Source organism: Bombina bombina, chromosome 2 (genome assembly GCF_027579735.1).
Source record: "Bombina bombina isolate aBomBom1 chromosome 2, aBomBom1.pri, whole genome shotgun sequence".
NCBI lineage: Eukaryota > Metazoa > Chordata > Amphibia > Anura > Bombinatoridae > Bombina > Bombina bombina.
In genome coordinates, this window is record NC_069500.1 from 1,040,854,851 (window position 1) to 1,040,879,377 (window position 24,527).

Sequence of the window (24,527 nt, forward strand, 5' to 3'; positions counted from 1 at the left end):
ATGATATCAAAGATGGCATCACAAATAAAGTTATTAGCATGTTAAAGAAGTTTAACAATGCTATGAGTATTATGGTCTGATACTTGTTGTGCTAAAGCCTCCAACCAAAAAGTTGAAGCGGCAGCAACATCAGCCAAAGAAATAGCAGGCCTAAGAAGATTACCTGAACATAAATAAGCTTTCCTTAGAAAGGATTCAATCTTCCTATCTAAAGGATCCTTAAAGGAAGTACAATCTGCTGTAGGAATAGTAGTACGTTTAGCAAGAGTAGAGATAGCCCCATCAACTTTAGGGATTTTGTCCCAAAACTCTAATCTGTCAGATGGCACAGGATACAATTTCTTAAACCTTTGAGAAGGAGTAAAAGAAGTACCCAGATTATTCCACTCCCTAGAAATTACTTCAGAAATAGCATCAGGGACAGGAAAAACTTCTGAAATAACTATAGGAGGTTTAAAAACCGAATTTAAACGCTTAGTAGATTTAGTATCAAGAGGACTAGATTCCTCCATCTCTAATGCGATTAAAACTTCTTTAAGTAAAGAGCGAATAAATTCCATTTTAAATAAATATGAAGATTTATCAGTGTCAATATCTGAGACAGAATCCTCTGAACCAGAAAAATCCTCATCAGAAACAGACAAATCAGAATGATGACGATCATTTAAAAATTCATCTGAAAAATGAGAAGTTTTAAAAGACCTTTTACATTTACTGGAAGGAGGAATAACAGACATAGCCTTCCTAATATATTTAGAAACAAATTCTTTTATATTAACAGGAACATCCTGAGTATTAGATGTTGAGGGAACAGCAACAGGTAATGGTATATTACTAATGGAAATACTATCTGCATTAGCAAGTTTATCATGACATTCATCACAAACTACAGCCGGAGGAACAGTTACCACAAGTTTACAACAAATGCACTTAACTTTGGTAGAACCAGCATCAGGCAGCGTCTTTCCAGAAGTAGATTCCGATGCAGGGTCAATTTGAGACATCTTGCAATATGTAAAAGAAAAAACAACATATAAAGCAAAATTTATCAAATTCCTTAAATGACAGTTTCAGGAATGGGAAAAAAATGCCAATGAACAAGCCTCTAGCAACCAGAAGCAATGAAAAATGAGACTGAAATAATGTGAAAAAAAGGTGGAGACAAGAATGATGCCCACATTTTTTAGCGCCAAAAAAACATAATTTATGCTTACCTGATAAATTTATTTCTCTTGTGGTGTATCCAGTCCACGGATCATCCATTACTTATGGGATATTAACTCCTCCCCAACAGGAAGTGCAAGAGGATTCACCCAGCAGAGCTGCTATATAGCTCCTCCCCTAACTGCCATTACCAGTCATTCGACCGAAAACATGCAGAGAAAGGAAAACCATAGGGTACAGTGGTGACTGTAGTTTAATGGAAAAATTACCTGCCTTAAAGTGACAGGGCGGGCCGTGGACTGGATACACCACAAGAGAAATAAATTTATCAGGTAAGCATAAATTATGTTTTCTCTTGTTAAGTGTATCCAGTCCACGGATCATCCATTACTTATGGGATACCAATACCAAAGCTAAAGTACACGGATGACGGGAGGGACAGGCAGGCTCTTTATACGGAAGGAACCACTGCCTGAAGAACCTTTCTCCCAAAAACAGCCTCCGAAGAAGCAAAAGTGTCAAATTTGGAAAATTTGGAAAAAGTATGAAGAGAAGACCAAGTTGCAGCCTTGCAAATCTGTTCAACAGAAGCCTCATTCTTAAAGGCCCAAGTGGAAGCCACAGCTCTAGTAGAATGTGCTGTAATTCTTTCAGGAGGCTGCTGTCCAGCAGTCTCATAGGCTAACCGTATTATGCTACGAAGCCAAAAGGAGAGAGAGGTAGCCGAAGCTTTTTGACCTCTCCTCTGACCAGAATAAACGACAAACAGGGAAGACGTTTGTCGAAAATCCTTAGTTGCCTGTAGATAAAATTTCAGGGCACGGACTACATCTAGATTGTGTAGCAGACGTTCCTTTTTCGAAGAAGGATTAGGACACAAAGATGTAACCACAATCTCTTGATTGATATTCCTGTTAGTGACCACCTTAGGTAGGAACCCAGGTTTAGTACGCAGGACTACCTTGTCTGAATGAAAAATCAGATAAGGAGAATCACAATGTAAGGCAGATAACTCAGAGACTCTTCGAGCCGAGGAAATCGCCATTAAAAACAGAACTTTCCAAGATAACAACTTGATATCAATGGAATGAAGGGGTTCAAACGGAACCCCCTGTAAAACATTAAGAACTAAGTTCAAACTCCATGGTGGAGCAACAGTTTTAAACACAGGCTTGATCCTAGCTAAAGCCTGACAAAAAGCTTGAACGTCCGGAACTTCTGACAGACGTTTGTGTAAAAGAATGGACAGAGCTGAAATCTGTCCCTTTAAGGAACTAGCTGATAAACCCTTTTCTAAACCTTCTTGTAGAAAAGACAATATCCTCGGAATCCTAACCTTACTCCATGAGTAACTCTTGGATTCGCACCAATATAAGTATTTGCGCCATATCTTATGGTAAATCTTTCTGGTAACAGGCTTCCTAACCTGTATTAAGGTATCAATAACTGACTCAGAAAAACCACGTTTTGATAAAATCAAGCGTTCAATTTCCAAGCAGTCAGCTTCAGAGAAATTAGATTTTGATGTTTGAAGGGACCCTGGATCAGAAGGTCCTGTTTCAGAGGTAGCGACCAAGGTGGACAGGATGACATGTCCACTAGATCTGCATACCAAGTCCTGCGTGGCCATGCAGGCGTTATTAGAATCACTGATGCTCTCTCCTGTTTGATTCTGGCAATCAATCGAGGAAGCATCGGGAAGGGTGGAAACACATAAGCCATCCCGAAGGTCCAAGGTGCTGTCAAAGCATCTATCAGAACCGCTCCCGGATCCCTGGATCTGGACCCGTAACGAGGAAGCTTGGCGTTCTGTCGAGACGCCATGAGATCTATCTCTGGTTTGCCCCAACATCGAAGTATTTGGGCAAAGACCTCCGGATGAAGTTCCCACTCCCCCGGATGAAAAGTCTGACGACTTAAGAAATCCGCCTCCCAGTTCTCCACTCCCGGGATGTGGATTGCTGACAGGTGGCAAGAGTGAGACTCTGCCCAGCGAATTATCTTTGATACTTCCATCATTGCTAGGGAGCTTCTTGTCCCTCCCTGATGGTTGATGTAAGCTACAGTCGTGATGTTGTCCGACTGAAACCTGATGAACCCCCGAGTTGTTAACTGGGGCCAAGCCAGAAGGGCATTGAGAACTGCTCTCAATTCCAGAATGTTTATTGGTAGGAGACTCTCCTCCTGATTCCATTGTCCCTGAGCCTTCAGAGAATTCCAGACAGCGCCCCAACCTAGTAGGCTGGCGTCTGTTGTTACAATTGTCCAGTCCGGCCTGCTGAATGGCATCCCCCTGGACAGATGTGGCCGAGAAAGCCACCATAGAAGAGAATTTCTGGTCTCTTGATCCAGATTCAGAGTAGGGGACAGGTCTGAGTAATCCCCATTCCACTGACTTAGCATGCACAATTGCAGCGGTCTGAGATGTAGACGTGCAAAGGGTACTATGTCCACTGCTGCTACCATTAAGCCGATCACCTCCATGCATTGAGCTACTGACGGGTGTTGAATGGAATGAAGGACACGGCATGCATTTTGAAGCTTTGTTAACCTGTCTTCTGTCAGGTAAATCTTCATTTCTACAGAATCTATAAGAGTCCCCAAGAAGGGAACTCTTGTGAGTGGAAAGAGAGAACTCTTCTTTTCGTTCACCTTCCATCCATGCGACCTTAGAAATGCCAGTACTAACTCTGTATGAGACTTGGCAGTTTGAAAGCTTGAAGCTTGTATCAGAATGTCGTCTAGGTACGGAGCTACCGCAATTCCTCGCGGTCTTAGTACCGCCAGAAGAGCACACAGAACCTTTGTGAAGATTCTCGAAGCCGTAGCCAATCCGAATGGAAGAGCTACAAACTGGTAATGCCTGTCTAGAAAGGCAAACCTTAGATACCGGTAATGATCTTTGTGAATCGGTATGTGAAGGTAAGCATCCTTTAAATCCACTGTGGTCATGTACTGACCCTTTTGGATCATGGGTAAAATTGTTCGAATAGTTTCCATTTTGAACGATGGAACTCTTAGGAATTTGTTTAGGATCTTTAAATCCAAGATTGGCCTGAAAGTTCCCTCTTTTTTGGGAACCACAAACAGATTTGAGTAAAACCCTTGTCCTTGTTCCGACCGCGGAACCGGATGGATCACTCCCATTAATAAAAGATCTTGTACGCAGCGTAGAAACGCCTCTTTCTTTATTTGGTTTGTTGACAACCTTGACAGATGAAATCTCCCTCTTGGGGGAGAGAATTTGAAGTCTAGAAGGTATCCCTGAGATATGATCTCTAACGCCCAGGGATCCTGGACATCTCTTGCCCAAGCCTGGGCGAAGAGAGAAAGTCTGCCCCCCACTAGATCCGTTCCCGGATCGGGGGCCCTCGATTCATGCTGTCTTAGGGGCAGCAGCAGGTTTCCTGGCCTGCTTGCCCTTGTTCCAGGACTGGTTAGGTCTCCAGCCTTGTCTGTAGCGAGCAACAGCTCCTTCCAGTTTTGGTGCAGAGGAAGTTGATGCTGCTCCTGCTTTGAAATTATGAAAGGAACGAAAATTAGACTGTCTAGCCTTAGGTTTGGCTCTGTCTTGAGGCAGGGCATGGCCTTTACCTCCTGTAATGTCAGCGATAATTTCTTTCAACCCGGGCCCGAATAAGGTCTGCCCTTTGAAAGATATATTAAGCAATTTAGATTTAGAAGTAACGTCAGCTGACCAGGATTTTAGCCACAGTGCTCTGCGTGCCTGAATGGCGAATCCGGAATTCTTAGCCGTAAGTTTAGTTAAATGTACTACGGCATCTGAAATAAATGAGTTAGCTAACTTAAGGGCTTTAAGCTTGTGTGTAATCTCATCTAATGGAGCTGATTCAAGTGTCTCTTCCAGAGACTCAAACCAAAATGCTGCTGCAGCCGTGACAGGCGCAATGCATGCAAGAGGTTGCAATATAAAACCTTGTTGAACAAACATTTTCTTAAGGTAACCCTCTAACTTTTTATCCATTGGATCTGAAAAGGCACAGCTATCCTCCACCGGGATAGTGGTACGCTTAGCTAAAGTAGAAACTGCTCCCTCCACCTTAGGGACCGTTTGCCATAAGTCCCGTGTGGTGGCGTCTATTGGAAACATCTTTCTAAATATCGGAGGGGGTGAGAACGGCACACCGGGTCTATCCCACTCCTTAGTAACAATTTCAGTAAGTCTCTTAGGTATAGGAAAAACGTCAGTACTCGCCGGTACCACAAAATATTTATCCAACCTACACATTTTCTCTGGTATTGCAACTGTGTTACAATCATTCAGAGCCGCTAACACCTCCCCTAGTAATACACGGAGGTTTTCCAGCTTAAATTTAAAATTTGAAATATCTGAATCCAGTTTGTTTGGATCAGAACCGTCACCCGCAGAATGAAGCTCTCCGTCCTCATGTTCTGCAAATTGTGACGCAGTGTCTGACATGGCCCTAATATTATCAGCGCACTCTGCTCTCACCCCAGAGTGATCACGCTTACCTCTTAGTTCTGGTAATTTAGCCAAAACTTCCGTCATAACAGTAGCCATATCCTGTAATGTGATTTGTAATGGCCGCCCAGCTGTACTCGGCGCTACAATATCACGCACCTCCCGAGCGGGAGATGCAGGTACTGACACGTGAGGCGAGTTAGTCGGCATAACTCTCCCCTCGTTGTTTGGTGAAATATGTTCAATTTGTACAGATTGACTTTTATTTAAAGTAGCATCAATACAGTTAGTACATAAATTTCTATTGGGCTCCACTTTGGCTTTAGCACATATAGCACAGATATCTTCCTCTGAATCAGACATGTTTAACACACTAGCAAATAAACTAGCAACTTGGAAATACTTTTCAAGTAATTTACTATAATATGAAAACGTACTGTGCCTATAAGAAGCACAGAAAAAGTTATGACAGTTGAAAATTAATAAACTGAAAAGTTATAGCATCAAATCTTTGTAAAAAACACAATTTTAGCAAAGGATTGCTCCCATTAGCAAAGGATAACTAACCCTGATAGCAGAAAAAAAAAAAAAAAAAAAAAATACAGAAATAAACGTTTTTTTTTTTTTATCACAGTCAACTACAATCTCACAGCTCTGCTGTGAGTGATTACCTCCCTCAAAACAAGTTTTGAAGACCCCTGAGTTCTGTAGAGATGAACCGGATCATGCAGGGAAGACAATAAACTTCTGACTGAATTTTTTGATGCGTAGCAAAAGCACCAAAAAAGGTCCCTCCCCCTCACACATAACAGTGAGAGAGATCAGTAAACTGTCATAAATTAAATAAAATGACTGCCAAGTGGAAAAAAATAGTGCCCAAAACATTTTTTCACCCAGTACCTCAGAAAATTAAACGATTTTACATGCCAGCAAAAAACGTTTAACATTAATAAATTGAGTGTTATTAAAAAGCCTGTTGCTAGTCCCTGCAAATTAGGCTAAAGTTTTATGCATACAGTATAATTCCAGTGAAGTGCCATTCCCCAGAATACTGAAGTGTAAAATATACATACATGACAGCCTGATACCAGTTGCTGCTACTGCATTTAAGGCTGAGTTTACATTATATCGGTATGGCAGAATTTTCTCATCAATTCCATTGTCAGAAAATAATAAGCTGCTACATACCTCTTTGCAGATTAATCTGCCCGCTGTCCCCTGATCTGAAGTTTACCTCTCCTCAGATGGCCGAGAAACAGCAATATGATCTTAACTACTCCGGCTAAAATCATAGAAAAACTCAGGTAGATTCTTCTTCAAATTCTACCAGAGAAGGAATAACACACTCCGGTGCTATTATAAAATAACAAACTTTTGATTGAAGGTATGAAACTAAGTATAATCACCACAGTCCTCTCACACATCCTATCTATTCGTTGGGTGCAAGAGAATGACTGGTAATGGCAGTTAGGGGAGGAGCTATATAGCAGCTCTGCTGGGTGAATCCTCTTGCACTTCCTGTTGGGGAGGAGTTAATATCCCATAAGTAATGGATGATCCGTGGACTGGATACACTTAACAAGAGAAAGACGCCCACATTATTGGCGCCTTAAATTTTTTGGCGCCAAGAATGACGCCACATCCGGTGACGCCGACATTTTTGGCGCAAGACGTCAAAAAAATGACGCAAACACGAACAACTTCCGGCGCCAAGAATGACGCCGGAAATGACAAAAAAAATTTTGCGCCAAAAAAGTCTGCGCCAAGAATGACACAATAAATTGAAGCATTTTCAGCCCCCGCGAGCCTAACAGCCCACAGGGAAAAAAGTCAATTGAAACAATTTTAAGGTAAGAAAAAAATTGATTATTCATATGCATTATCCCAAATAATGAAACTGACTGTCTGAAATAAGGAATATTGATCATCCTGAATCATGGCAAATATAAGTTTAAAGACATATATTTAGAACTTTATATATAAAGTGCCCAACCATAGCTTAGAGTGTCACAAAAAATAAGACTTACTTACCCCAGGACACTCATCTACATATAGTAGATAGCCAAACCAGTACTGAAACGAGAATCAGTAGAGGTAATGGTATATAAGAGTATATGGTCGATCTGAAAAGGGAGGTAAGAGATAAATCTCTACGACCGATAACAGAGAACCTATGAAGTAGAAGGAGACCATTGAATTCAAATAGGCAATACTCTCTTCACAACCCTCTTGTCATTCACTGCACTCTGAGAGGAAAACCGGGCTCCAGCCTGCTGCGAAGCGCATATCAACGTAGAATCTAGCACAAACTTACTTCACCACCTCCACGGGAGGCAAAGTTTGTAAAACTGAACTGTGGGTGTGGTGAGGGGTGTATTTATAGGCATTTTGAGGTTTGGGAAACTTTGCCCCTCCTGGTAGGAATGTATATCCCATACGTCACTAGCTCATGGACTCTTGCTAATTACATGAAAGAAACTAAGTTTAAACTAACAATTAAACTAATATAACCATTAAACTAAAATTAAACTAACTACCCTTTGCCCTAAGTTAAAACGCTCTTTTACATGTAAAAAAAATACAAAGACCCCCCAACAGTAAAACCCACCACCCAACCAACCCCCCAAAATAAAAAAACCTAATTCTAACAAAAACCTAAGCTACCAATTGCCCTGAAAAGGGCATTTGTATGGGCATTGCCCTTTAAAGGGCACTTAGCTCTTTTGCATTGCCCTGAAAAGGGCATTTAGCTCTTTTAAGAAAAGCCCAAACCCTTAACTAAGCCCCCCCCAAAAAAAAGTTTAAAAAATCCTAACACTAACCCTGAAGATCCCCTTACAGTTCCTGAAGTCCAGACATCCAGGCAGCTCCATCTTCATCCATCACTGGACCAGCATCTTCTTCATCCCTGCGGAGGTGGAGCGGTCGAAGCGCGGAGGCGGAGGTCCAGGTGAAGGTCCAAGGTGGAGGTCAAGGCGGAGGTCAAGGCGGATGTCCATCGATCTGACGTGGAGGTCCTCTTCATGCGATCGTCTGCCACACACTGAGGATTGAAATGCAAGGTACCCCTTTTATACTGGGGGTACCATTGCATTCCAATTGGCTGAAAATTTTGAATCAGCCAATAGGAATTAGGATGGATGAAGATGGAGCCGCCTGGATGAAAATGGAGCTGCCGGGATGAAGATTGTTCAAGCAGGACTTCCGCAACTGTGAGTACCTAAAGAGGGGTTAGTGTTAGGTTTTTTGTAAGATTTTTTGGTGGGTTTCTTTTTAGATTAGGGGTTGGGCATTTCTTTTAAGAGCTAAATGCCCTCTTAATGGCAATGCCCATACAAATGCCCTTTTCAGGGCAATGGGTAGATAGGTTTTTTTTAGATAGTTTTTTTTATTTTGTGGGTTGCGGGGGTTGTAATGTTAGTGGGTCTTTGTATTTTTGTTTGGAAAAAGATTATTTCTTTAGGGCAATGCCCTACAAAAGGCCCTTTTAAGGGCTATTGGTAGTTTATTATAGATTAGGTTTCTTTTATTTTGGGGTGTTTTTTTTTTAAAATGGGTATTAGAATAGAAATAATTGCTATTATTTTGGATAATTTGTTTGTTATTTTGTGTAATGTTTTTTTTCATTTTGGGGTGGGTTTTTCTTTTTAGAATAGCGATTTTTTATTTTTAATAGGCAGCAAAAGAGCTAAATGCCCTTTTAAGGGCAATGCCCATACAAATGCCATTTTCAGGGCAATGGGTAGATTAGGTTTTACTTTATTTTGGGAGTTTGGGGGGTGGGGGTTTGTATACTGTTAGGTTTGTTTTTCTTTTGTAGAAAAAGAGCTGATTTCTTTAGGGCAATGCCCTACAAAAGGCCCTTTTTTTAAGGGCCTTTGGTAGTTTATTATAGACTAGGGTTTTTTTTATTTTGGGTTGGTTTTTTTTTTAAAAGGGTATTAGAATAGGAATATTTTTTATTGTTTTGGATAATTTCGTTTGTTATTTTTTGTAATGGTATTTTTTTTTATTTTTGTAATTTGTTTTTTTTGTGATGTTAGGTTTTAGTGTATGGCAGCTTAGGTTTTATTCCACAGGTATGTTTGTATTTATTTTAACTAGGTAGTTAGTAAATAGTTAATAACTATTTACCAACTAGTCTACTTAATTAAAATAAATATAAACTTACCTGTGAAATAAAAATAAAACCTAAGCTAGCTACAATATAACTATTAGTTATATTGTAGCTAGTTTAGGTTTTATTTCACAGGTACGTATGTATTTAGTTTTAAACAGATATTATTTAGTTAATAATCGTAACTTTAATTTAGCTCTATTTTAATTATGTTAAAGTTAGGGGGTGTTAGGTTTAGGGATTAATAGTTTAATTTAGGTTGTTGCGATGTGGGGAGCTGGCGGTTTAGGGGTTAATAGGTTTAAATATTGTGGAAGTGATGTGGGAGGCCAGAGGTTTAGGGGTTAATAGCTTTATTTAGTGGCGGCGATGTCGGGGGAGCTGCGGAATAGGGGTTAATATCTTTATTATAATGTGGGCGATGTTGGGGTGCAGGGGAATAGGGTTTAACAACTTTAGTATAGTGGCAGCGATATTGGGAGCGGCAGATTAGGGGTTAATAGATTTATTTAGGTGGCAGCGATATCGGGAGCAGCAGATTAGGCGTCAATACGTTTATGTAGGTGTCGGCGATGTCGGGGGCAGCATATTAGGGGTGTTTAGACGTGGGATTTATGTTAAGGTGTTAGGTTTAAACATAACTTTTTTTTCCCCATAGACATCAATGGGGCTGCGTTATGGAGCTATTCATTCCGTGATCACTGGTGTTAGGTTTTTTTTCTAACCCGCTCTCCACATTGATGACTATGGGGAAAGCGTGCACGAGCACGTCAAAACAGCGCTTGTATTTTGTACGGTATGGAGCTCAACACAACCATATCACACGCACAAGGCCGCTGTTTCAAAACTTGTAATGGCAGCGCGCTATGGAGGGTGAAATAATGCAACTTTTGTTGCGTTTGTTAAAAACCCTCTAACGCGCATAACTCGTAATCTAATAACTCGTAATTTTTGTGGTGGACAAAGAGATGGGACTAAAATTTCCTAAATGATGTTTTTAGAAGAAACAACTTTAGGAAGGAAAGTGTAAGTTTGCTCTTAAACCTGCCTTATTCTAATAAGAAAGGGATAGATTACGAGTGGAGCGCAAACAAATGCGCCAAAGTGATAAGGGGTTTATTGTGAGGGTTTGCGCTCATCGGGTTAACCGCTCGTATTACTAATCATGTGAGTGTAATAGAGATTTATGCTAGAAAGATTAACGCAAACCAGTGCTCTGAAAGATTACAGCGAACCAGAGCTCTTGTTCACTGTTTCGGGAAACATAAAAGTTGCACAAAACACATCAAAAATACATTACAAAGTACAATTACACTCATAAAAACAACATTTAATAAAAAATATTCAATAATAATATAAATAATATTCCACACAAAATTTCACAAAGATAAGAGGTCTCATGTGAAATAAAAAAGCCTGGCAAAGGGCTTTAACATTGAGATACATACATATACATTTCTAAAGATAGATATATATACTGTATATATATATTTACATGTGTATTTATGTATTTATATGTATATATATATATGTATTTACATACAAATTTATATATACACATCTAAACAGATAAATACCTATTATGTATACATATATAGACATATACAGAAGTGCATTGGAGCCCCTTGCCGTTAAGTAGATGAAAAGTTAAAAGCATATTTATGCAATAATCATATTTAATAAAGATTTGAGTTATGTATTAACTGTAAATATTTCACATTCCAATGTTCTACACATAGAACATATTCTGCTAAGTAGATATTCCTATATATATATATATATATATATATATATATATATATATATATATATATATATATATATATATTACCAAAATACCATCAATATGTAGAAATATGCATTTATGAATAAATAGAACACATTCTGCTAAGTGCAGAACATTGGAGTGTGAAATATTCATATTGTCATGTCGGGTTAGCACAAATGAGAATATGCAATCGTGCTTGCGCAAGAGTGGGGTGTTTTTTTACCACTTTTTTTCTCCATTGACTTCTATGGGGGAATATGTGAATGCGCATTCAATATTCTAACTTCGGATTTTTGCGCTAGTCAGGTTAGAGCGAGAGCAAAAATAGTTTACTTTCAACTCATAATATAAGAGCAAAAATCTTACTTCTAGTGCAAATAAAACTCAAGCAGGAGTGTTAATTTGCGCTCCACTCGTAATTTGGCCCAAAATCAGGTAAAGAGAATCACAGTTGAACGTCCCTACTTTGCATAGGTTTAAAAAGCTGAGACTGAATAAACACTTTAAACCAAGTTAAGGTTTGACAGTGGGGAAGCAGGCCTGATAACTGGTCTTATCCTGACCAAATCTTGAAAAAAGGCTTGAATGTCAGGAAGTCTCAAAATCTTCTTGTTATGCAAGACTGAAAAGGCAGAAAAGTAGCCTTTAAAGGAGCTGGCTTATAAACCCTTATCCAGATTATCCTGCAAAAAAATAAAATAAAATTAAGGGTTCAAAAAATCTGAAAGAGATCCAATTGAATTTCTTAAACTCATACCAGGAAAGGATTACTTTTCAGACTGAATCAAATTGTCTCATTTGATCTGCAGCCCCCCCCCCCATAATTTATGCTTACTTGAAAAATTAATTTATTTCTATGATCATTTACTCCTTAATTTATCAAGTAAGGATACATTATGTTTTCTTTCAGGAGCCACAAACCATTACTCCTGGGAACTAATACCCAAGCTGTGGAGTCCACAAGCAATGAAAAGAAAAAGCGGGATAGGAGAACATTTGTTCACAAAGAAACTAAATCCTCAGAAGAAGCAAAAACATCAAAATGGTAAAATTTTGTAAAAGTACGCAAAGAAGACCAAGTAGCCACTTTGCAAATTTGATCAACAGAGGCCTTATTCTTGAAAGCCCAGGAAGTATCCACAGACCTGGTTAAATGGGCCATAATCTGTTTGGGTGTAGACAGCTTCAACCTGGAAGCCAAAGAAACAGCAGAAGCCCTCGTCTGGAACCTGAAAAAAGAACAAACAAGAAGTGTGTCTAAAATCCTTAGGAGCAAAATACTTGAAGGCTCTAACGACATACAAGTTATTAAGAAGCCTATTTGAAGAAGACTTTGGATTAGGACATAAAGAAGGGACAACAATTTCCTAACTAAAGTTATCCAAAGATACCACCTTAGGCAAAAAGCCAAATTTAGTTCTCAAAACAGCCTTATCCTGATGGAAAATAAGATAAGGAGGATCATTAGAAAGAGCAAATAATTCAGATACCATTCTAGAAGAAGAAATGGCCAAAAAGGAATACAACTTTCCAAAAAAAGAAGTTAAATATCCACTTTGTGCATAGGCTCACATGGGGGAGCCTGCAAAACCTTTAAGTTAAGATTACAGGGAGGAGAAATTGGCTTGATCACAGGCTTAATCTGTGCCAACGCCTGAACAAAACCATGAAATCTGCCCTTCTAGGAATTCTAAAAAACATGATCTATACACCAAGAAATAAAAGCCTTCCAGACCTTATGATAAATCTTCCTCATTACAGGTTTACGAGCCTGGATCAAAGTCTCAATTACAGAATCAGAGAAACCTCTATGATGAAGAACTAACCTTCAATCTCCATGCAATCAAGCTTGGAAAATTAGACCATGAGACAGAAGGTCTGGTCAAAGAGGAAGAGGCCAAGGAGGGCAACTGGACATCTGAGCCAGATCTGCATACCAAATCCTGCGAGGCAATTCAAAATATACCTCCCGATTTAAAGACCATTCACTGGGGTGAAGGTTCTGGTGACTGAGGAAATCCACTTCTCTATTGTCCACTCCTGGAATGTGAATAGTTTAAATCATGCAATGATGGCAGTCTGCCCTAGTCAGAATGTGGGCTACCTCTTTCATTGCTAAGGCACTTTGAGAACCACCTTGATGATTGATGTAAGCCACTACTGTGACATTGTCTAACTGAAACCTCAGAAAAGGCTACAGTCTTAATAGGGACTAACTCTTGAGCTCCTAAGGCAGCCCATGGCAGAACGCTATTTGGCTGAGAGGTGACGTTTCCAATTCTTAGCCAAGAGCCACAATATACCGCTCCAGGCCGGATTTAAATTTCACCTCTCAGCCAAATCGCATTCTGCCGTGGGCTACCTTAGCAGCTCAGTGCAGCAATCAATAAAGGAGCTTTCAGAATGAAGTATTTTATACTTCATCAATGAAAGTCCCCTTTATTTGTTCCAATGGTAAATACTAGCATTTCACAAATGCTAGAATTTGCCATCACTTTAATTTCAGCTTTGTAATATGTGTGCTACTTTCGACGATCACAAACAGCTGCGATAAACTGGATATTTCTTGCGCGCAACTGTTAGCAGGCCACTTATAATCTATATGTGGGAAAGAGGCTCCTTAAATCAAGATTGATGAGTCTGCCATCAAAATAGAGAATGTCTTGTCTTGAAGTCTAAAGAGATCTTCTGAGACAGACTGTTGAAAACTCCATTCCACTCAGGGCCGGATTGGGCAGCCGGGATACCGGGAAAAATCCCGGTGGGCTGCCTGCCTGCAGCTCAGCTGGGCTGCCTGGGCTCAGAGCCAGCTGTTGGCTGGCTGCTGCAATGCTGCTGCTAATTTTTGCTTGTTGCGTTGTTGCGGTAATGTTGAATAGTAGTAGTCTAAGTCCCACACACACTCCTCCAGCACTCATATCATATCAGATATCATATTTATTATTATCAATCACAACAAGTCTCTTAGTTAGTGGTGGGGCGGGCCGGCGGCGGCGGCTACAGCTTACATGAGTCAGTGAGTGACGTCACAATGGGCACACTGAGCGAGTACTAGTGAGAGTCGGAGATCACTGAATCTGTGGTGAGGTGACGTGCCTGCGCGCAAGTGCGCAACTGCGCATGCGTCAGCGATAGAGCCGTTTTAAGAGGAGAAAGGATTCAAGGAATGAGATGCAGCAGGCAGGCGGCAGCAGGCCACGTGGTCACGTGTGGGAGCAGGGACGACGTTGACTTTGACGGCGGCCGCGGCTGCTGGCGGGACAGTGCCAGACACAGACAGTGGAGACTGAGTAAGTGTGTGACTGAGTGGACTGTCTGGACACACAAAAAAACCCAGCGGCAAGTGAAGTTGGCAACTTGGGGGCAGCCAGTTGGCACTGCTGCAGTCACTAGATTCAAGAGCAAGCAAATCGATCATCATCATCACGGTATGTACTAGTACTACTAGTATATTTTTTTAATAATTAAAAGTGAAAGTGAATGAAGAATGAATGATGTGAACATGAACAGTGAGTCAACACAGTTTTAATAATTATTAATGTCAATGTGAATATGTGATTTGAATGAATGATCATGTGAACTGTACATGATGATGAACAACAAGTCCAGTTAGAGTACTTACTGTACTAAACTACTGACCTCACCTCTACCACCAGCCACTGCCAGCTTGAGTTGCTAAGTTAAAAAATGTTTTATTATATATATATATATATATATATATATATATATATATATATATCTATCTATATATATCTAAATATATCTATATATATATATCTATATATATCTATATATATATCTATATATATCTATCTATATATATCTATATCTATATATATATATATTTCTATATATATATCTATATATCTATCTATCTATATATATATATATATCTATATATATCTATCTATATATATATATATATATATATATATATCTATCTATATATATCTATCTATATATATATCTATATATATATCTATATATATCTATATCTATATATATATCTATATATATATATATATATATATATATAAGTTGAAGGGAAAACCAGCTAGAGCATAGTTGGCTGGCTTGGCAAGGGGCGTGACTATGTTGGAGGGGGCGTGACTAGGTTGAGAGAGGCGCGGCTAGGTTGGATGGGCATGGCTAGGTTGGAGGGGCGGGGTCGGGCCGGTCTATACAAATTTCCAGGGCTGGTCTGATTTCCCAGTCCGGCCCTGATTCCACTGTTGAAACTACAAAGAACATAAGTTAAATCTGGCAAAATTACCAACTACTTCCATGCATTGAAGCAGTGTAGAAAGAAGAGTTGATGGAGAAGAGTACAGGGCTTCTGCAATTTGAGTTTGCGAGTATCTGTGAGAGACAGTCTCATTGTTACAGAGTTTATGATGAAGTCCAGAAAGACAACTCTGGTATGTGACAGTAGACATCTGAATGAAGGAACTGAAGAAATTGTGTTTCTATGTTTCTGAGCCATCTGAAAGAAGCGGCATGTACCAGTATACAGTCTAGGTAAGGAGCTACTGCCGAGCTCGGAGCTCTCACTATGGACAAAAGAACTCAGAGAAGATTCTTGGTGCTGGTGCCAGACCAAATGGGAGCAGCACACATTGGTAATGGCTGTTAAGAAAGACAAATTTGTATGATCCATTTGAATAGGGATATGCAAATAGGCATCTTTCAAGTCTATGGTAGGCATAAATTGACCTTCCTGCACAGAAGGTAATTTTATTTTTTTAGTTAAACTACTTTTTTTAAAAATGGCTTCATTCTCTTGGTATCCCCTAGTTGAAGGAGCTGCAATACACTACTAAGAGCTAGCTGAACACATTGGGTAAGCCAATGATAAGAGGCATATATGTGCAGCAACCAATAAGTAGCTAGTTCCAAGTGGTGCATTACTGCTCCTGAGCCTACCTAGACATGCTTTTCAATTAAGGATACCAAAAGAACAAAGCAAACAAAATAGCTGAAGTAAATTGGAAAGTTGTTTAAAAATGCATGCTCTAACTTAATCGTGAAAGGTTAATTGTGATTTTACTATTCCTTTAACACAGCTGCATGCAAGCAACACAGCAATAATAAAATGTTTTAACACATAAGAGCATTTTCTTTTTTTCTATTTTTATTGTCTCTTAAATTAAGAATTGTATGGGAAATTTAATTTTTAGCTTAAAGGGACATGAAACCCAAAATTTTCTTTCATGCTATAGACAGAACATACAATTTTCAAACAACTTTCCAGTTTACTTCTATTATCAAATGTGTCTCATTCTCTTGGTATCATTTGTTGAAGGAGCAGCAATGCAATACTGGTTTCTAACTGAACACATGGGTGAGCCAATGGCAATCAGTATATATATTTAGCCACCAATCAGCAGCTGCTCCTAAACTTTTCTGGATAAACCATTCAGAAAAGAATAACAAGAGAAGAAAGCAAATTAAATAATAGAAGTAAATTGGAAAGTTGTTTAACCCCTTCACTACTGGAACTTTCAGAGGAAAACTTGCCCAAAATACCGGAGAATTACTAAGGAATGGATTAGCTGTTTAGTAGTTTCAGCACTCAGAAAAGGACGAATTTTGGAGATATTGCGTAGGTGGTTGCGACAGGATGAAGAGAGCGATTGGATGTGGGGTATGAAGGACAGATTGGGGTCGAGTGTAATTCCTAGGCAGCGGACTTGGGGTGATGGGGAGATAGTGGTGTCACCGACAGTGATGGTAAAGTTAGAAACTGGAGTAGAATTAGTTGGGGGGGGGGGGGGATTAGAAGAAGCTCAGTCATAATAATGTAATAATAAATAGTTTCTAAATTTTGTCCTGAGTTTAGAAATACCCAATGTTTACATGTTCTTTGCTTTTTGTAAGTTACAGGGCAATAAATACAAGTAGCACTTTGCTATTTCCAAACCATTTTTTTTTTCAAAATTAGCGATAGTTACATTGGATCACTGATATCTGTCGAGAATCCCTGAATGTCCCTTGACATGTATATATATATATATATATATATATATTTTTTTTTTTCCACAAACTTTTGGTTTCTCACTGAAATTATTTACAAACACCTTGTGCAATTATGGCACAAATGGTTGTAAATGCTTCTCTGGGATCCCCATTGTTCAGAAATAGCAGACATTTATGGCTTTGGCATTACTTTTTGGTAATTAGAAGGTCGCTAAATGCAGCTGTGCAACACACTTGTATTATGCCCAGCAGTGATGGGGTTAATTACGTAGCTTATAGGGAGCTTGTAGGGTTAATTTTAGCTTTAGTGTAGTGTAGAAGACAACCCAAAGTTTTGATCTAGGCCCATTTTGGTATATTTCATGCCACCATTTCACCGCCAAATGTGATCAAATGAAAAGAAAAAGTTCCCTTTTTCACTAACTTTAGGTTTCTCACTGAAATGATTTACAAACAGCTTGTGCTATTTTGGCAGAAATAGTTGTAAATGCTTCTCTGGGATCCCCTTTGTTCAAAAATAGCAGACATATATGGCTTTAGCATGGCTTTTTGGCAATTAGAAGGCCGCTAAATGCAGCTGCGCACCACACTTGTATTATGCCCAGCAGTGAAGGGGTTAATTAGGTAGCTCGTAGTTAGCTTGTAGGGTTAATTTTAGCTTTAGTGTAGAGATCAGCCTCCCACCTGACACATCCTACCCCCTGATCCCTCCCAAACTGCTCTCTTCCCTCCCCACCCCACACATGTCTCCGCCATCTTAAGTACTGGCAGAAAGTCTGCCAGTATAAAAAAAAAAGTTTGTGTTTGGTTAAAAAAAAAAAAAAAAATTATATATTTTCTGCAGTGTAGGATCCCCCCTTACCACCCAACCTCCCTAAGCCCCCCAAACAGCTCTCTAACCCTCCACCCTCTCACTATTTGGTGCCATTTTGGGTATTGGCAGCTGTCTGCCATTACCCATTTTTCAAAAAAACGTGCATTTTTTAATTGAAATTTTTATTTTTCTGTAGTGTAGTTTGCCCCCCTCAATACCCCCCTCTCCCAGATCCCTTTTTTAAACATAATTTTCCCCCCTCTCCCACCAACACCACAATCGGTGCAGATTGTGGAAGTGCGCATGGGCACGCCCTCCTGCACGCACCGGGGACTAATCCAACATAAGTGATCAAGCAATCGGCCGCCAACGATCGGCACCATCGCTGGCAGATGCAGAGAGGGCCACAGAGTGGCCTTCTCTGCATCGGTGTGCCACAAAAGATATTGCAGTGATGCCTCAATATCGAGGCATCACGGCAATACCTTGAAAGTGGCTGGAAGCGATCAGGATCGCTTCCAGCCGCTATAAACCCCTGACGACGTACAGGGTGTCACTGGTCTTTAAAGACCAGTTTGTGTAAGACGTACCCTTGTACGATGTGTGTCGTTAAGGGGTTAAACCTAAATAGAGCCTTATTTTATTTTTATTTACCTGTCAAACTATATATATATTTTTAAGTAGACAACCCAAGATATTGATCTAGGTCCATTTTGGTATATTTCATGCCACCATTTCACTGCCAAATGCCATCAAATAAAAAAAAGAAGTTAATTGTTATTGAGGCACAAAATTAATAACAGCTTAGGTTGGCAAATTAAAAAAAAGAGACAACACTCTCATACAGGTCCCCTACAGCGGTTATTCATTTTGTGCCTCAATATTCTGATGGGAATGTAATGGTATGGGGAGAGTTAAAGGGACAGTCTACACTAAAATTGTTATTGTTTAAAAAGTTAGATAATGCCTTTACTACCCATTCCCCAGCTTTGCACAACCAACATTGTTAGATTAATATACTGTATAACATTTAAACCTCTAAATTTCTGCCTGTTTCAAAGGCTCTATTGACAGCCTCTTAATAGCATGCTTTTGTATTTGCTTTTCACAACAAGAGAGTGATAGTTCATGTGGGCCATATACATAACATTGTGTTCACGCCCAAGGAGTTATTTAACAGTTAGCACAACACAGTACTAAATGCAAGTCAATAGATAATAAATAGTCACAGTCATGTGATCAGGGGTCAGTCTGCAGAGGCTTAGATACAAGGTAATCACAGAGGTAAAAAGTGTTGTAACAGTAACAGTGTTGGCTGTGCAAAAATTATATTGTAGACTGTCCTTTTAAGCCTCTAAGCGAATTCACTCACTTAATATTAACTATAATTAGAGCTCCCGGATTTAAGGTGCCTAGTATATTTGTGCGAAGCGCTATAATTTTTACAAACTTAATACCCACACCGTTTCAATAATATCATATTGGTACATATTATTAAAGGCATAGCCTATAGCTTGGGTTGTGTGTTTGTTATTTAATTTTGTGTGTATGCTTGCATGCCTGGTAACTCAATAAAGATGTGTATGTGATTATAAGAGATAACCATAACCCCCAACCATCTCTCTATACCTCCCCCTCTAACTATAAGCAGCCATCTTAGGTACTGGCAGCTGCCAGTACCTGTAAAAATAAATATATATTTTTAAATTTATTTTTATATTTTTCTTTTATTTTCTGTAGCATAGTGTCCTCCCACCTCCCCCCTCCTGCAATCCTTAGTTAGGGACCCCGCCACACCCCTTTTCCATAGTGTAGCTGCCCAATCCCTCCCTGTCTCTTTATTAATTTTTTTTCTGTAGCGTAGGGCCCTCCCACTCTCTCCCCTTCCCCCTCTGCTTTTGAGCCACCCACCTGCCCCCCGCCTCCTGCCCACACCTCCTGCCGGCACCAGCAGAAGTTAGTTACAGACGGTGACACACACAGTGTCACCGTCTATAACGATGAGGCATCTGCCCTCAAATGGAGCCAACGGTTTAGACATTAATGATTGTGTGAGTTATTTTGAGCGTACAGCAAATCTACACTGTTATACAGGCTGTACACTCACTACTTTACATTGTAGCAAAGTGTCATTTCTTCAGTGTTGTGACATGAAAAGATATAATAAAATATTTACAAAAATGTGAGGGGTGTACTCAATTTGTGGGATACTGTATATACATATATTTGGGTGAAGGGGTTAAAATTGTGTGCTCTTTTATTTTTGGCAATAATTTATTTTCTGTAATGTTAGTTTTTTTTATTTTTCTATAATGTTAGGTTTTTTTGTGTAATGTTTTTATTTTTAAAAGGTAAGATTAGGTTTTTATTTAATTTTACAGGTGGTTTTTGTTAAGCTAGTTAGGATTTATTTTTTTAGTAAATGTAGGGTTATTTTAATTTAGGTTAAGTTAGGGGGTATTAGGTTAGGGGGTTTAGAAGTTAGTTTATTACTGAGTTGTGAGAGGATGGCGGTTTAGGGGTTAATAGTTTTCACTAGTCTTTGCGATGTGGGGGATGGCGGTTTAGGGGGTTAATAGTTTATTTAGGTACTTTGCGAGGTGGGGATGCCGGTTCAGGGGTTAATAGTTTTAATTAGTTTTTGCGATGTGGGGGGGATCACAGATTAAGGGCTTATGGTAGGGTGTAAGGTTTTTTTTTCACTTTTTTTCTCCATTAACTTCTACGGGGAATGCGAAAATGCGAGGTCATTTGCCTGAGTAGGGTGTTTTCTTTCCACTTTTTTGTCTCAATTAATTTCTATGGGGGAATACATGTATGCGCACGCGAAAACTCAGTTTAGGATTTGTGCGCTTTTCGGGTTACTGCTAGCGCAAAATAAGTTATTTTTGCAACGTGTAATACCAGTGGAACCCGGCAAGCGCAAAAAACTTAACGCTAGTGATGTTTTCGTCAACGCAAAAAAAAATTTACAGCGCCACTTGTAATCTAGTCCTGAATCATTACAATACAACAACTTACAATTACTGGCTATAACAGTCTTACCTCTTTTCGTGTTCTTGCAGCAGCTTCTTGAATTAGCTTAGTTACAGAATCTTTCATATTGTCAATCTCCTCCTGCTTTTGCTTTTCTCTTAACAGTGCCTTCAAAAGGAAAACAAAATGCAGGGTTTAATGAACTCCTATAACAAAGAATCATTTATTTTAATCCTTACTGAATGGTGAGCACAAAGGTTTAAACATTCTTAAACAAATTAAAACCTTTTCTGTTTAATATTTTTGATTAATCTCCTAATACATTAGAACAAAAAGCAAATCAACAGACATAATAACGGATATGGACGACGATCTGAAGACGATCATGGATTAGGTCTAGGTACAAAGCTTTGACATACACATGCTTACCTGATAAATTAATTTCTTTCATGGTTGTGAGAGTCCACAATTCATTACTCCTGGGAATTACTTTTCCCTGCCAGGAGTAGGAGGAAAAGATTCCCAAACTCCAAGCTTTATAAAACCCCTACCACTTTACTGGAAACTATTCCGACGTATAGCCAAGCAAAAAAAGTAGGAAAATAAATAAGAGCAAAAAAATAGGAGCAGGGAAAAATAGATTTGCAAAAAGAAATAAACCATCACCAGAAAAATAACGGTGTGGGGTCTTGTGGACTCTTACCCCCATTAAAGGGACAGTCAACACCAGAAATTTTGTTGTTGTTTTAAAAGATAGATAATCCCTTAATTACCCATTCCCCTGTTTTGAACTTTTTCATAACCAACACAGTTATAATAATACACATTTTACCTCTGTAATTACCTTTTTTTAAGCCTCTGCAGACTGCCCCCTTATTTCAGTTCTTTGGACAGACTTGCATTTTAGCCAATCAGTGCTCACTCCTTGGTAAATTCACGTGCATGAGCTCAATGTTATCTTATATGAAACACATGAACTAATACCCTCTAGTGGTGAAAAACTGTCAAAATGCATTTTGATTAGAGGCGGCCTTCAGCATATGAACCTCCTAGGTTTAGCTTTCAACTAAGAATACCAAGAGAACAAAGCAAAATTGGTTATAAAAGTAAATTGAAAAGTTGTTTAAAATTACATGCCCTATTTGAATCATGAACTTTTTTTTTGGACTGGACTGTCCCTTTAAAGAAATTTATTTATTTAAGCATAAATTATGTTTTCTTTCATCTAGGTGGTGATAGTCCATGATCCATTACTCCTGGGAACAAATACTCAAGCTGTGGAGTCCACGAGTAATGAGAAATAAATGGCAAAATATAAAGAACATCTGTTTTCACATTGAACCTAAATCCACAACCCAAAGAAAACTCAAAGAAAAAACAGGGTTTAACTCTTTCTCTCTTTCTTTTTTTGAATATGCAATCAAAAATAACCAACAGGCAAAAACAAATTTAACAACTGCCTAAAAGACTTTCCTACCAAATGCCTCAGAAGAAGCAAAAACATCAAAATGGTAGAATTTAGTAAAATTATGCAAAGACGACCAAGTAGCTGCCTTGCAAATTTGGTCAACTGAAGCCTCATTCTTAAAAGCCCAAGAGGGGGCAACTGATCTGGTAGAATGAGCAGTAATCCGTTAAGGTGGAGACTGTCCTGCTTCCAAGGAAGCCATGGATAAAACGTTTCAACAAAGAAGCCCTTTCCTGAAACCAGAAAGGTGAACCAACTAGAAGTTTGTCTGAAATCCTTAGTAGTGCCTACATAATACATACTTCAATGCTCTAACAGCATCCAAATTGTGAAGAAGCCTCTCTGAAGATTCTTTGGGATTAGGACATAAAGAAGGAAAACAATTTCCCAACATTTCATTTGAAGACACAACCTTAGGTATTCTGATGAAAAATGAGGAGGATCACATGGAAAAAAAAGATAACTCTTTTATACTTTTATAGCAGAAGAGATAGCAAAAAGAAACAAAACCTTCCAAGAAAGAAGCTTAATATCTATCCTATGCATAGATACCAAGGAGGATAAATTGATTAATTAATTCTAGCCAAAGCCTGAACAAAACCATGAATGTCAGGAAGATTAGCAATCTCGTGGAACAAAACTAAAAGAGAAGAAATGTGACCTTTCAAAGATATAAACCCTTATATAAACCATCATGCAAAAACAGAAGAATCCTAGGAATTCTAAAACAATACAAGGAAAAACCATGATCCATACACCAAGAAATAAAGACCTTCCAGGCATTATGATAAATCTTCCTGGTCACAGGCTTATAGGCCTGTATCAAAGTCTCAATACCAGAATCAGAAAAACCTATCTGTCTAAGAACTAACCATTTAATCTCCATGCTATCAAGCTTATAGATTTGAGATTTGGAAGGAAAAACATAATTTATGTAAGAACTTACCTACTAAATTAATTTCTTTCATATTGGCAAGAGTCTATGAGCTAGTGACGTATGGGATATACATTCCTACCAGGAGGGGCAAAGTTTCCCAAACCTCAAAATGCCTATAAATACACCCCTCACCACACCCACAATTCAGTTTAATGAATAGCCAAGAAGTGGGGTGATAAGAAAGGAGCGAAAAGGAATTGGAATAATTGTGCTTTATACAAAAAAATCATAACCACCACAAAAAAGGGTGGGCCTCATGGACTCTTGCCAATATGAAAGAAATGAATTTATCAGGTAAGTTCTTACATAAATTATGTTTTCTTTCATGTAATTGGCAAGAGTCCATGAGCTAGTGACGTATGGGATAGCAGATATCCAAGATGTGGAACTTCCACGCAAGAGTCACTAGAGAGGGAGGGATAAAATAAAGACAGCCAATTCCGCTGAAAAAATAATCCACAACACAAATCAAAAAGTTTTAATCTTATAATGAAAAAAACTGAAATTATAAGCAGAAGAATCAAACTGAAACAGCTGCCTGAAGTACTTTTCTACCAAAAACTGCTTCAGAAGAAGAAAAACATCAAAATGGTAGAATTTAGTAAAAGTATGCAAAGACGACCAAGTTGCTGCTTTGCAAATCTGATCAACAGAAGCTTCATTCTTAAAAGCCCAGGAAGTAGAAACTGACCTAGTAGAATGAGCCGTAATCCTTTGAGGCGGGGATTTACCCTACTCCACATAAGCATGATGAATCAAAGACTTTAACCAAGAAGCCAAAGAAATGGCAGAAGCCTTCTGACCTTTCCTAGAACCAGAAAAGACAACAAATAGACTAGAAGTCTTCCTGAAATCTTTAGTAG

At 38.9% G+C, this 24,527-nt stretch overlaps 1 protein-coding gene across 1 annotated transcript in view; it reads right to left on the reverse strand.

Annotated features, from left to right (window-relative positions):
- The window catches only part of SCLT1 (sodium channel and clathrin linker 1), a 555,483-nt gene that overhangs the window by 242,089 nt on the left and 288,867 nt on the right, over nt 1–24,527 (reverse strand). The window contains 1 exon segment of the mRNA XM_053703662.1: nt 21,329–21,427. Coding sequence (XP_053559637.1) covers nt 21,329–21,427 — 99 coding nt within the window.